The sequence below is a fragment of the Maniola jurtina genome, chromosome 3 (assembly GCF_905333055.1).
Source record: "Maniola jurtina chromosome 3, ilManJurt1.1, whole genome shotgun sequence".
Classification (NCBI taxonomy): Eukaryota; Metazoa; Arthropoda; class Insecta; order Lepidoptera; family Nymphalidae; genus Maniola; species Maniola jurtina.
In genome coordinates this window covers 12952682-12968158 of record NC_060031.1, presented here as the reverse complement: position 1 = coordinate 12968158, position 15477 = coordinate 12952682, and the positions used below count along the sequence as shown (strand labels likewise).

The following is a 15477-nucleotide window of genomic DNA, read 5'->3' as shown; positions in this document are numbered from 1 at the left end:
TGGTTGCTGCTTTGACATGGTTCCACGAGAATTCCATTCTTTTAAGGTCTGCTTCAATGGGCCTCCTCTAGGAGTTTGTTGTTCGACCAGGTCTCATTTGACCGCCAGGCTGCCAGGTAGGCACGTTTCAATAAATGCCGCTTGAGCAACGTTTTCTTCCTCTCTTCGCAAAATATTCCCGACCAATCACAATCGCCTCAAAGCTATTTCCTTATTAACTGGGAGTTGCTGGCATTTGTACCACAAGTCCTCATTTCTGATCGTGTTAGACCAGAAAATGCGGGGAATAACACTGAAACTCTTACTGTTCAAGTTGTCTTCAAGTTGCCTACTGCTCCATGATATCCCTTTCGGACTATTGGTGACACGACGCATAACTTCGTCGATAAGCAAGATAAATAACAGTGGTGAGGAAGACATCCTTACTTAACTCTACGGATTATTTTGAGACTAAAGAAGAATAGAAAATCAAAACTCTTTGTTGACTCCAAGACAACAAAGAGTACAGAGAAAAAAAATACGTGAAAATTAAAAAAACATATAAAAAAAATAAAAAGAAGTAAGCCGATTGAGAAAATACTGTTTAAGATAACAAGGGATTTAGAAGAAAATCATCCACAGAAAAATAATGTGCTCCTTGTGAACATACTACTCCTATAGTAATAAAAGATGTTATTTATTTGTCAAAACCTCTACAATTGACGTCAAGGGCTAGCTTTGTGTAATATACATTGTCGATGGTGTATGTCAATAATTATTAGGCTTTTGTTTCGACGGTTTGACGTGTTTTCGAATAAAATGGCGTATCGAAATGACCATGGTTATTAACTTCTTGTAGTACATTTCAGTGGCGACGAGGATGGGATTATATAAAAAACCTTTACAAGAAACTCTATCAGTTGAAACAAATAAAACGGAAGAAGTTTCCAGGAAAGCCAGGAATTCACCAAAAGTAAAAATACATTCTGATGTACGTTTCCATTGGACTAATACTCCTTTCTTTATTAATGGCAGATTACCTCTTAAAGATAGTACGCGTACGACTGATACTGGTCATGTCTGAGAACATGCCCCAGATAACCGACCTTTCTGCATTTGATCGCCAAAATTAGGTCTCTATCTTTACTGATGCATCTTTGTCATTTTTATTTTTTGAACCCAACTTACTCGCAGTAATTTTCAGTAGCAGTTGCTTATTGCGCAGTACTTTTTTCATTTTCATGAATAATTCACGGGCAATTTCAATTCAGGTCTTTATTTCAGAATCTGGATCCCATTCTTCATTTACCCAAGTACCAAGATATTTGTGCATTGAAACTCTTTCGAGTGTTGTACATGTGAGAGTTCTTATTGAGGTTTGTTGCGGTTTTCTTGATACTGTACATAAACTTAGTCTTTGAGAGATTCATGCTTAGACCCGACTTTCTGCTACATTTATAAACGCTATCTATTATTTTCTAAAGATCTTGGGAACTAGAAGCCAAAAAAACAGTATCATCAGCGTATCTAATATTATTTATATTTATTTGTTTACCTTGACATCCCATTCCTTATTTTCCAATGCTTCTGAGATGATAGCGTCTCAGTATGAGTTGAACAGAAGCGGAGATAAGATGTGTCCTTGTCATACCATATGGCCTACCGCTACTTCATCTGTTTCCTCAACTTCAACTATTACTGTCCCAGTCTGCCACCAGTAAGGGTTCTTAATGATCTTTATTTCCTTGCCAACGAGTTCAACATACTGCAAACGACGAATAAGTACCACTTGATGTACACGGTCAAAGGCTTTCTCATAATCAATGAAGGAAATTCATACATCAGTTTGCATGTCTCTATATTTTTGGACTAACTAGTACGTTTATAGCAAATAATGCTTCTCAGGTTCCAACACCAAATCTAAATCCAAACTGACTCTCATTGAAGTAGTTGTCACATTTATTTCTAATCCCTTAAGAGCTGAAACATCTTTGGAACATGACTCATGAGGCTGATAGTGCGGTATTCATTGCATGTCTTAACATTCCCAAGATGTTGCAATGATTCCCTTGACATGTGTCTGCGAACATATTATTTTCTATAAATCGTTTTACAAATTCTTTTTGACTTCAGGGTCCACAAAAGGGTGGGTTTAACTTTATCATCAACTAAAATGTTTATATACGACACCCATCGCAGGTCTACCATTTCTATGCAAATTAAAATAATCATGTTTTCGCTCATACTGTTCTATCACCAAACATTTGTTTTCGTGATAATATGCTCTCGCAGCATGATTATTTTATACATTTCAAGTAAAATTTATAGGTGATGATATGTCTGGAATAATATTTTTGTTAAAGTTTGCAATATTTCCGTTATTAATTCTGTTTACTTGATTAATAAGATGAAGAAACACGTTATTTTTTGAAAATGAAATATTTCTTCATTACCATCAGATAAACATCAACGCCTTCTCCACCAAAATCATTACCAGCACACTAGAAATCATTACCTTCAGTAACTGAAAATTTCAAATGCATATATCTCTGAAATTCATGGGTGCAATTTGATATAACTCGGTCATTCTTTTTGATTTCACCTATATTTTAGTTTAGTTCAGCAATTTTCACAATTTAAAAAATTCTCTTATTTTCTCCGATTTGCGCCAAATCAGAGAAGTACCCTTTTACTGCCAGACAACCCACGGCTGTGGTTGGTCTAGATTCTAGAAGCATGAAATTTTGCGCAGGATGAGCTCCTTTAATATTCGAGGCGAGCATCTTTTTCCATAGGCCGCCTTTTTTTTTTGAATGTAAGATACATATCATATTGATTAAGTTAGTAGAATGTGTCGATGATACCCGGACCATAATAACGAATCTATTGACGCTAATTTATCAAAATCGGCTCCTTAGGTTAGGCGCTAAGGTGAAACAAATATACCTAAACATACATAGGTACCTATATACATACACTGCTAAAATCATAACCTTTTTGTAGGCTTTGCGGATCGGATAAAAATTCTTCCTTTAAGAATCTATACATATAATAAAATTGTAGAAAAGTGGTGTCTGTACAATGGAAATATATAAAAAAAAAGTAGCAGGGGTTGTTATTATATCAATGCCGAACCCGAAATTGTAATTAAATTTTTTTTTGTCTGTTTGTCTGTGTGTTTGTGCACGCTAATATCAGAAACGGCTTATTCGATTTAGATACGGTTTTCACTAATATATTGTAGTAAGCTTCACTTAACATTTAGTGTTTATTTCATGTCAATCGGTTCATAAATAAAAAAGTTATGTCAATTTAAAGAATACCATTCCACGCGGGCATGATTTGTATAGTAATTAGATAAGGCTAGCTTTAAGTTTTATTGTCATATTTTCAATAAAAATTTAAAGAATCACGGCGAACATTTTTAACGTACAGAGTACATACTGCCTGAAAAGTCACTATTCCATGCGAACGAAGTCGCGGGCACAGCTAGTCTTAAATAAATATAAATCGACGAGGACGAAGTCGCGGGAATAAGCTAACCCATATCCGGAGCTCAAATAGATCACGTTTCAAGTTCAGTAGTCGCGTAAAAAAGGCTTTCCAGCGTCAAAAAAGTGTACAAGTACAAGAAAACACAAAACAGAACCCTTTACGCATGAAGTGGCTGAGCGGCGCCCGCGCAGGTAGCGCGTCAAGTACCAGATAAGCTCTCGTAGGGTCGTAGGGCCTGTGTAGGGCCCGCCAAAGCCGCCCACCACCAGACGTGTCGCCAATCTGTTTTTTTTTTCATCCCAAATATCTTTTTTGCACTTTGTAGTAATTAAATGGAAAAAGCGGTGATGGCTTATTGGTTACAGACGTTGGCTTGACTTGTTCGCACCTCTCCAACTTTTCAGAGTTATGAGCGTTTTCAAGCGATTAAAATAACACCCGAAAAAGAAACCAGCAATTAAATATCACTTGCTTTAACGGTGAAGGAAAACATTATGAGGAAACCGGCTTGTTTGAGAATTCTCCACAATCTTCTCAAAGGTGTGCGAGGTCTGCCAATCCGCACTTGGCCAGCTTGTCCTAAGCCCTTTTCATTCTGAGAGGAGACCCGTGTTCAGTAGTGAGCCAGTGATAGGTTAAATCATGATAATGATGATGTGACGTTCTCCTTCCAGATGGTTCTAACATCGATGCACAAGTACCGGCCTCGCGTGCTTGTGGTGCGAGCGAGGGACGCCGCAGCGCTGGCGTGGGGCGCGCCGCACGCTTCCTTCGCCTTCCCAGAGACTGAGTTTATAGCCGTTACTGCTTACCAGGTAATTATCATGACAATGTCCTCCCAACCTAATTTCAGCCACGGCGGTCAATCTACATAGAGATTAGCCAACTGCGCAGGAAATACAGTGCACAAGTGTGTGCGCATACACAGATGCACTCCCTATTCCCCCAATCTCATAGCCCGATGGGACGGAAATACGACACGACCGGAGAGAGATCAGGTCTACAGACAGCTTTCAGAGGCACGGGGGCGATACACCGCCACCTTTCTAACTCTGGGCTAGTACCTACCTACTTACTTAGATACCAATACCTATTTTGGCCTGGCCCGGGGATCGAACCTAGGACCTCGTCATCTACAGTTGAATATGCTTACCTCTAGACGAACGAGGCAGTTGTCTTACTATATTATCATCATCATTAATGAGGAGCTGGCTAACAAAACGGTGTAGTTTGTTGACTTCTGATCAAAATACTTTCTTTCTTTCTTCAATCTGAAATGTTTGGCCCACTGAATACAAATCTGAACTCATTTCCAAGCAAAACGACCCAAAACAGTGCTAAAATTAAGTTAAAAGCTTTGATACCTGCATGGTAGGAAATTTATCTGCTTAGCAAAATCATATTTTTGTTTTTCACATAATATTCTATGTAACGATTGGTCTTTTATGGTCTTTTGACACCTTTGAGGGTAACCCCAGTAGGAAATAACCGATATGATCAAACTCCAATTCTACGAAAACGTAGTAAGTTTCTCCGAAAACGATGCGATTCGCACTTATGAGTACGAACAGATTTTTTTTCGGAGTCCAAGGCGCCAAAGCTTTTACACCATACGCCGAGCAAAAAATTAGAGATTGCGTCGGCGACGCTGGTCATCGTCTTCGGTTATGGAAACAAAAGCACTAATTTAAAATTCGTCGGCCCGCTTGCTTAACAGTTCTGTATTGTGTTTGAATAAAGTGCGAGATTTGATGAATCAACAGTTAGTCAGTATTCAGTAACATGAGTGGGTATATACAGTAACGGCATCTTTGTTTTGTACTCATGAGTTGATAATAGACGATCCCATTGTAAGTAGGATCCCATTTAGGTGGGTCAAGTGCAAAACGCTTCTGGAATTTAAAACAATGACAATAAACAACTGTTAACATTCTTAGAACAAAATGTCGCAAACAATCGGCACTCGTAAATCTATAGTTCTAACTTCTAGACCAAGGATCAGATAAAAATAAGTGTACCTATTGGACAATTCTACACCTTTATTTGTTCTTCAGGAGCCTGTGGTGATTCTAAGGCTTGAACGTACTTAAATACGCATTTTAATGTAATTTATTAAAGCTGTCCGCACAGCAAATTGTAACAGATCTGCACCGTCCTGCGGCGCCCTCCCGCTGTTTGTTTTCTTCCATAAAGCTTTTTCCTTTAGACGCTCAGCGAAGCGCGTCATTTTCTTGCATAATCCATCGTACAGTAATTAGGTCGCGGCGGCTTCTTCTGGCGGCGAGTTTCATGTTGACGGCAACGAGGCGCGAACTGCTTCTCGCGTCCATTTACGATTACAATTATAGGGCCGGCGGCTTTGTAGGATAATCCCGGAATTGTCCACGTAACGGGACCCCTTTCTCGACAATGGCCGTCGGCGTATCATTGCACATTATCCCCGCTCAAACGGACACATACCCGCCACGTTATTGTTACGAATTACCATCGAATTAGAAAATCCCCTTTCCGATAGCCGACGCCCATTTAAGAGCGTAACTAGGTGGCAGACCAATCCCCGTGTAACAATACGTTGCATTGCCACACCGAAAATATTTATACATGATTAATCATCGTCTAGACATGGCATGTTTGTAAATCTCCGACCGACAGCTTTGCCGTTTGCACCCGATAACTGAGTCAAATTTACACAGACCCTAATTACACATTAGGAAAAAACTGGCGACGGGACAGTCGCAAATATGTGAAATAGTTGATGCAAAATGTTAAAAGCAACTGCAAGTCGCGTGACGTCACGGGCGACAGGGCGGATCGAAGGCGGCGCCTTGCACATCTCGAGCATTCGTTTAAACTTTAAACTAACCGACCGACTTGAGAAGTGGTTTTAAAGTGAGTTAATAGCTAGCTTTTAGCAAGCTTTAGAACGTGGCAAGTTGCACGGTTATCTGGTGGTATGCTTAGCACACGGCACCCGCCGGCGCCGCCTTATCGTGTCATGTAAACAGTCATTTACAAGTGACTTCGCGTATCGCGACGGGACTATTTGCCTTTAGGATTTTGCTAGATAAACTCTGATGGCACTCACCAAAAGTGCAAATATCGACGTTGTTTTTTGTTTGTCAAGTCTATGTTAATGGATTCTAATTAGGTACTGCCAAGCCAGAGACAGACGCCTAACTTAATCTCAATCTCCTCAATTTTTAAGGCTCTAGCATTCCCTGCTTTGGTTTACCGAGTCTTTTTCCTAATTCTGTGGTTTACCTTCTGAACTCTCAATAAACTCTATACCTACATTCGTTATCTGTCTTTTTCTGATACCATGATTCTTCCCATTTATCAAGTCACGTAGGATAGCGCGCCCCGCATCTCAGCGAGAAGCTACTTGTTTACTTTTTAAGTAAACCAAGTTATACCTACCTTTTTTTACCGGCAAATCCGTGCCGCCAAGCGATTTAGCGTTCCGGTACGATGCAGTGTAGAAACCAAAGGAGTTTGGGTTTAATAAAAACTGCCATAGCCCTTCCAGGTTAGCCCGCTTCCCTCTTAGATTGTATCATCACTTACCACCAGGTGAGATTGCAGTTAACGTTAATTGCGGCTAACTTGTATCCGCATTTTAAAAAACCTACCTATTCCCAGGTCAAATTATACAATCTAGGATTAAGCCAAACTAAGCTGTTTTTATCATCCCAGCGGCATCTTAACTTGGCTAATTGAAGTTAAAGTCAAATCTCTAGATACATAAAAACTAGGGAAAGTAAATATCACATATTTTGGGCGTTACGGATAGTTGGAAAGCACGACTGCTGGCGCCGTGTTGAGGCAGCGATGCAGCCGGCAGCAGCGCGACGGGCGGGCGACGCGCGACGCGACGGCGATGCGCCTCCACGCCCTGCTAATTGGCCTGTCGCCAGGACGCCACATGTGCAGCAATTATCCTACAGCTTCTACAGGCTATTAGCTATTAGCGAGGATGTATGCGGAAACGGATGTTTAAATTGCATTCCCACTAAGATAAGATAGCTCGCCGTAGAGATAGGCACCTATCTGCCTATTGGAATTTGAAACTTGATATGGTTACGGACTTATGAGATTTCCAACTTAGCAAGTGTAAATTAAAAATTTATAACACCCCCGACGATCCAAAGTATTTGAGTTTTCCAAAACATCATTTTAAAATAAATAATTATGTATTTAGGCAACATCCATCTTGACAGCTTGACATTTGTCTATTGACATAATATTGTGAACCTAACGGTTATCTAACCTTCTTTTCTACAAGAAAACTAGAAAAGAGCTGATAACTCTTAAACGGCTGAACCAATTTTTTTAGATTATAGCTAAGAACACTCTCGATCAAGCCACCTTTCAAACAAAAAAAAAAACTAAATTAAAATCGGTTCATTCGTTTAGGCGCTACGATGCCACAGACAGATACACAGATACACAGACACACAGATATACAGATACACACGTCAAACTTATAACACCCCTCTTTTTGGGTCGGGGGTTAAAAACTAATTGAAGGCTAACAAATAGGTACGAGTTGAGTTTCCGTTTTCCACTGTAAGTTTGTGCTCTTTAGGTAGGTACGCTAATTAGAACAACGGGTGGGATTTGAATCTCGGACCTTGCTCTTTTTACTCCCCCTGCAACCCCAGAATCGAGAATTAGCACAGTTAAAAAACTAGTTATAATAAACTAGCTTTTGCCTGCGACTTCACTCGCGTTATATCTATTAGATAAAGGGTAGCTTAATAGATATTTAGTTTGAAAAAAAAAACTTTAGTTTCGGAGATTACCACCTAGGTAGTAAATAGGTAGGTTCCTACCTACCTAGACATAAATTAGTTCACAAAGTACCTAATCTCTTTATTAGTAGACCTAGGTAAGTACGTAAGTAAGTACTATAGCTTAGCACAATATTAATTTAAGACAAAATAATGACAGTCCTACTTTTAAATGAGTACCTAGTCTATCTAAGTACGTATTTGATAAAAGAATTAATAGGCTAGAAATACCTTACAAAATGAACCCTTGTGATTGGGTAGGTAAGATAGTTAAGTAGGAAAAACTTGTAGGTGGGCGTCACGAATATAGGTACATAAGTAATTAAAAGAGAAATAAAACCTTACCCGCCAAATAGATAATTAAAGTAAGAACCTATCTAATGTTTAAATCGTGACCGCATGCGCGGATGGAGACGCAATCTTTATCTATTGATGGCCACCTCGATGCTTAATAACTCTATCAAATTAAAACGTAATAGCAAATCAACATTTTAATGTCTTAAATATTGTGTGCCATGACAATCCGAACTTGTGGTTAATTGCACAACGTAACGGAATCATCTTTTTTAAAACGAATGACGTTATTTTTCAAACTCTATGCTACTTCAAACTGTGATCACATTGATTTCAGTGCACTATGGAACCTGGAACCTGGTAAATATTTCCAATAATTGAACCATTTTTCCACCACTTCAATCCTCCGGCTCGTGGGTTTTGTATCAAATCCATAAATTACTGATTATATTCACCTACCTAATTATCAAATTTAAACATAGTTATTTTAGTATTTAAAAGTACTTCGGTTTTACTCTACTGAGTTAAAATTAACTAAACTTTTATTTTCTTTGTCCACAGAACGACCGGATAACTAAACTGAAGATCGACAACAATCCATTCGCGAAAGGTTTCCGCGCCTGCGGCCAGTCCAAGTGCAAAAGAAAGAACATAGAACCAGATAATCCAGAAAACCAAAATGAAACCACAGACGCAAAACGCTCCTGTTCTGATGCGGCGTCTTCTTGCTCGGAAGAAGGCAGCCTCCGGTCCTCATCCCCTAGATCTCCACCTTTAGTAGAATCACCCGCTCCACTCGTAGTACAAGAAAACATAACCCCACCCCCTACATTCTACCCTCCTGAGTTACCATACATGAATCCTCTACATGTTATGCCAATGCCTTTAGGAATGTGGCCCGCTAATACTTTAGCTGGTAGTTTTCTGAGCTCTCCCTGGGGTCCAACTTTACCCCCTCCACCCACGAACATCACACCGCCTACTGCCCCCGCTCCTTGCAGACGCATCAAGAGTTTTACCATCAGTGCTTTACTCGGTGAAGGCTGATCCCACTTCTGATTTTAGACAATATTTTAATTTATCTGGATTTCTATGGAAATCTCGACGGGCATAATGCGCAATATTTACTGTATTGTAAATAAATACCTACCTACTCGATGTTACTTCTTAAACCTACCTCGTAGATGTTAACGATTAGGGTCGAACTTATATTTTATGTGATAAAAGTGCCTTACGCAAACTTTTAATTTAGTACGAGAAAAGTAATAAATTGAAGTTTTTTGTTTTAGAAAACTACGTCTAATTTATGTACTTAGGCTACGCATAGAATTGTACATATAAAAATTATTTTTATGTAAGAAGATAAAGTAAATAATTTTAATATTACTTTTTGTGGTTTTATTCATCTCTCCCTCCTCTTATAGCAAGTTTTTCATGAAAGTGAAAAAAAGTCTAGACGTTATATTTGTATATTAATTTTAATTAAATTTAAAAATCGATCAGTGATGCTAATGACATGTTAAATTATAACAATATTCTACTTATTTTGTCAAATTAAAAAAAAATCAAAGTGATACTAGTGACACATTAAATTATATTATTGTTCTACTTATTTAATAAACACTTACAACAACAAGAATAATATGGATTTATTTCTTATTCTTACAAAATGGAGATTAGACTGCGAGTCTGTAGTACCTTCAAATTCCTATCTAGGGAGAAATTTTGAGGTGGTTTGTACGTAATAAAACTGAAGTTTTGTAACCTAATATTCCTACTCCTAGTATGAAAAAGTCTAATCAGTGAAATTGGTTGGTAGTGAAATTCAATTTATCAAGTAACTTTTCAAAATTTCTTCCTAGATGATGGACCAAGATATTAATAGTAATACTACAGTAGTAAATACATCCAATTCACATTTAAAAGCACTGACAGAAAAAATATGGTAATAATTAACATTGGTGTAGAACACAATATGCATACAATCAGTTATTACAACATAATATATTGATTCTCATTAATTAATATTTAAATAGGTATGTCATAAGAAATAAGTTGTAAATGCACATGGAATATAAATTATTATTGGTTTGGTAATTGTATCAATTATGTCAAAAAAATATTACTATTATCGGGCTGAAAATTGCCTTAATAACTAACATCTATTTTAAACAAATATTGCAATCTTAGTGAAATGGACTATCCAGCAACAAGATTCTGTAACTCCGATGTTAACTCCGCAGCATCAACAGTGGGTTTAGAATTAGAAGTACTAATGGGAACACTAGATTCTCTATTGCAGGCCTTTTTGTGAACGAACCAGTGTAAACGCTGACACTCCCTGTCACAATACTGCACCATTTTGCATTTGGAACATTTCTTAGCTGGTTTCTCTTCCCCACATGTGCTGCAATAAGGGATTGCATCAACAAAACCTCTCTGGCCATTAATAGTGCAGTTTATAACTGACAAGGCGGGCGGAGGGTCTTTACTAGTCAATGAAGAGACCATTTGGTGAAATGTTGTACATTCTCTGTATGGAAATTCTCGTACACAATCCTTCAAGAACGAGTCCATTAGATCTAGAGATACTCCATCTTTTCCTGGCTTCAAGAGCTTTTTAGCAAACATTTCAACAATGTCATGTTTCTTATCTTCTTTATCAGAGTTAGGTTTCTGTTTGTCCCTTATATTGTTTATTTCTTTTATAACATAAGCGAGATAGTGGTATTTGAATGCCATAACTTCATTTGTGTCAGTACCCCTAGTCATTTCTCTTTTACAAAGCATTTCAAGTACTTTACTAACTTTGTCGGCATGGTCTAGTAAAGCTGGTGTATGTTGTAGGTTAAGGGCTAATCTGACAGGATGAATGTTTACGCCGAGAACGAATTTGTGTAATGGTTCTACTAAGAAAGGTGGGAGGTAAGGTTCTGTTTGTTGTCCTTGGGGGACAGAGTAAAAGGAAATTTCACTCAATGGCACATAGTTGTTGATGGTTGCGACTGTGTGGTGATTACCGACAAACGCAGCCATTTGGGAGGCAGTGCGGCCGACGGAGTTGGTCGCAATCGACTTGGCTCCAGCGTCCAAGAGCAGCTTGCATACCTCTGAGTTACCAGACAGCGCGCCGAAGTGCAAAGCCGTGTAATTATACTCATGTTTCCCAGAATTCACGTCTGCACCCTGCAAATATCAAATTAAAGGTTAGCACTTAGCTATATCTAGAAAGACAATAGGTTTTGTAAATATGGTGACCTACTTAGGACTACTTAGTAGGCAGGTACTCACTCTGTCAAGCAATAGTTGCACCATTTCCTTGCTACCCTTATAAGCGGCGTGCTGGAGTGCCGTCATACCATTTTCGTCGAAAAAATCGACGTTGCCTTTATGTTGGGCGAGGATATTCTTAAATTCCACCAGGTCACCTTGCGCTATGGCGGTGAATATTGTTTTTTCAGGGGTAATTGCTTCTTCTGGTTTGTTTTCCATATTGATTCACAATTAATTACTTTATTTAATTACTACTTTCTATACGTTTTATTTTACAATTTTAAACACGAAAATTAATGAATTAAAGCTTTTACAAGTCATAAGTCAAGTCATATGTCAACTGTGTCGATCTCGAATCTCGATTGTCAAAGTCAAATGATGTCAAATCAATTGTCAATTTATGACATGTCAAAAACGGAAGGTTGCGCGTTCTGAGCAGGCTGCAGATATCAAATCAGTGATAATACTGAACGCGCTTCATGCTTGTGGCAAAAAGCAAACAACAAGCACTGGCAAGCGTGTGGACGGATGTTTGCGGTGTTTGCGTATGCTTATTGCTTGCCAAAGCTTGGGAGCGCTTGTCACAGACAAGTAATGGTAATCTCTTAGTAATTTGGCGCTTGTCGTTCGATCAAGGTTCGATCCGAATTTCTGCAAGCCTAACCCTAGCCAAACCTTTGATTAGATATCAAATGAATGGAGCCAAACACTGTGTATAAAAAGTACTAAATAAGTGGTGTTTGCAGATGCTTGCTGTATGTTGTTTGACACAAGCGTGAAGCGCATCCATACGAATATGATCAAATCGGATCAAATTTTCCAAAATCTTCAGTTCAGAATCAGGAAAAATCAGCCTTATTGAAATAGGTACCTATTCATCAAGTCAATACTATTCACAACAAATTCACAAGGTATTCACAGATTACTACCAGCAAACTACGACATGGACATATTAACAGTAGAGTGGTAGAGACGGGAACCAGACGAGAGGAAAAAAAAAAGACGGATAAGATTATTGGTCTGTGAGATTGACTATGATAGCAGGGGTATGGTACCTGTGGCGGGAGTTTTAAAATGAACAATGCACATAATTTTGGCTATTTGCGGTAGACTATAATAGCTAGAGGGACTAACCAATTCATAAAAGAAAAGATAGTCGTAGATTAGATTACTTTGCCTTGCTTTAGGAAATAGGATTTATAGTCTGGATTTCATTGATTTCATAATTGGATCCATTTATTGGTTTCATCATTAACGGCCGAAATTAATAATAATCTGCCCATGCCGTCCTATCAATAGTTAGTCTGTTCGTTTTTTAAGCTTAGAAATAGGTACAACAAAATTAATACTACGACGCGGGAGAAAAAAATCTTCTTACGAGTAAAGTCTAAGTAGATCTTTTCCAGATGATATCAACCTAATCAGTTGAGTAGTAGGTGCCTTCTTAGTATATTTGCGATTTCTGTGAGTACGTACCTATGTAAAGAAGTAACAAACACACAGACATTTTTAATCATGACTAACATTCCCCTTTCCCCTCCAACTAAGCGTTAAGCTTGTGCTAGGAGTGGGTACGACAATAGTGCATCGGGTGGGGTTTGAACCCCCGACCGACCGACTTTTCGGATTTCAGTCCGCTCCTATAACCATTGAGCTATTGAGGCTACAATCTTTGGATCTATTATAATATTAATATATACTTACTTATTATTCATAATATCAAAATAGGTACTTACCTACTCAGCTATCTTTGTTTGATTTACATACAAAATTGCGCCTTTGTAATAGGTATGATAAGTGTGATTATTATTTATACGTAGAGGCTGGTACAGGTTTTAATTAAAAGATAAAATACAGTATAAGTTACGTAAAAATTTTATTCTATAAATCAATAGTCATAATGGCTGATATAACTATTGATCAGTTAAACAACAACGGCTAGGATTACAGAAATAGGTAAATATTTTGTCACATATAGAAGTTTAACATCGAAAAGAGATAATCGCAAGATAAAAAGCATTTTCAAACGTGTTACATAAACCAACTAGGTGGTATTACTTAATTTATTATTCTACACATTGAAGTTAATAGAAGATTAAATTGTTTAATAATATAGGTGAATATATTACTTAGTTAATTTACATTTTCTAGAATAGTTGCTAAACATTAAAATAAGGGAAAAATTGATTTTGGGGTAATTGCACAACACACTCGCAATCGTATCATCTTATTGGTTTCGAGTTTTGACAGGTTGATGAAGTTTCGATTTTGACAGTTGAATTAAATTGGATTGTAACCACTATACATTATAGGTAATTCAATGGCTTTAACCTTGTTTAATAACTTTCGTTTAGTGCGTCTGCTTGAAGGAAAAGAAAACAAGTTAAATCACATTTTATTGTTTCTTTACTTTTGAAAAGTATGAGCGAATGAATGAATAGGTATACTTTTATAAGTACTTTATTACTTTGCGAGAAAAGTGCGCAATTAACCTGCTTAATACATTGAGGTATTACTACTACGAGTAATATAGTTCAATGGCTTAATAGCCAGAATCGCTACATTGAAGCTACTACGGCGCTACATTATGTAAGTAACCGTGTCGTGTAGAGCGATCAGCATCTCGTCTAATTCACTAATTAGGTACTCTTATATTCTATTTATAAAATGAATTACATAAAATTCAAACAAATTAAAATAGAATGTGTACAATTCATCAATCCGCATTGCCCAGGACGGAGTGATGGATAGTAACTAAGTTTTTTTCTAAAAATATAAGTAATAAATATTAATTAAAAAATGGAGCACCTATTTACATTAATTACTACTAGACGTTACAGCGAATAATCACAACATTCAGAGATTAAAAGTCTATTTAATCGTTAATAAATTGAGATTACACAATTATTGAGAAAATTTTATACTTATGCATAAAATTGTTATAATAGTATTATTGACATCGATAGTGTCATAATAAATATATAATTCTTAAGTATAGTTGTGTTAATAAAATTTACCTATAAATAATTCTACGTGGGTATATGAACTACATTTATTATTATTTTTACACTGATTAAAACTTTGTTACTTATTTTCTACTTTTCTATTATCTACACAGCATTCATTTTTTCAAATAAGTTGTCGATTTTATCGAACTTCTAAATAATGCAAATTCATTACGTGAATAAGTATTCAAATATATTTAGTTATGTCACAAATTCTTATTTTACCCACAGCTAATTAATAACTCAATGCATTTTTAATAAAACGAGATGTTTAATAAGAAATTACTATACGTATAACTATATAATTTATCTAAAGCATCCGATATTCCATGCCGCATTTTAATTACATAGGAGAAGGAAGACAGAGGAGTGCCAGTTGTTAAAAAAGCCAAATTCCACACAACTTTGGGTAGATCGCAGGGAATCTACGAGAAGGTAATAATAATTATAATAATACACTGTTCAGGAATCTGTGTAGCGGCTCATAAATTAGACTAATTGTTCCAGCTTCAACCTTTTGCGCTTTGGCTTGCATAAGCACAGTCAAAAAAAATCTTATGTACAATGGACCGAAATTTTTCTGTAGTTTTTTTTTCTAACTTGATTTACTTAAAATGAATTTAATTTTTGTAGCACATTGA

The 15477-nt window shown here is 37.1% G+C and overlaps 2 protein-coding genes across 2 annotated transcripts in view; one reads left to right on the top strand and one right to left on the bottom strand.

Annotated features, from left to right (window-relative positions):
• LOC123881102 (T-box transcription factor TBX6-like) overlaps positions 1–9949 on the top strand; it is a 49977-nt gene extending 40028 nt beyond the window's left edge. The window contains exons 4-5 of the mRNA XM_045929672.1: positions 4149–4289; positions 9120–9949. Coding sequence (XP_045785628.1) covers positions 4149–4289; positions 9120–9605 — 627 coding nt within the window. The 3' untranslated portion in view covers positions 9606–9949. The remainder of the gene's footprint in view (positions 1–4148; positions 4290–9119) is intronic.
• A 205-nt stretch (positions 9950–10154) lies between these two features.
• LOC123881100 (ankyrin repeat and MYND domain-containing protein 2) lies at positions 10155–12179 on the bottom strand. Its single transcript, XM_045929670.1, has 2 exons — positions 11850–12179; positions 10155–11744 (listed from the first exon to the last, which is right to left on the bottom strand). The coding sequence occupies exons 1-2, from the start codon at positions 12048–12050 to the stop codon at positions 10758–10760; spliced, it is 1188 nt and encodes a 395-aa protein (XP_045785626.1). The 5' UTR covers positions 12051–12179; the 3' UTR covers positions 10155–10757.
• Positions 12180–15477: the final 3298 nt, after the last annotated feature.

What these genes read in the sequence shown, in the direction of transcription:
- LOC123881100 (XM_045929670.1), bottom strand. Translation starts at nt 12,050, where the DNA reads ATGGAAAACAAACCAGAAGAAGCAATTACCCCTGAAAAAACAATATTC. An exon ending in TGCAACTATTGCTTGACAGA is followed by an intron (nt 11,745 to 11,849) that starts GTGAGTACCTGC and finishes TGATATTTGCAG; the next exon opens with GGTGCAGACGTGAATTCTGG.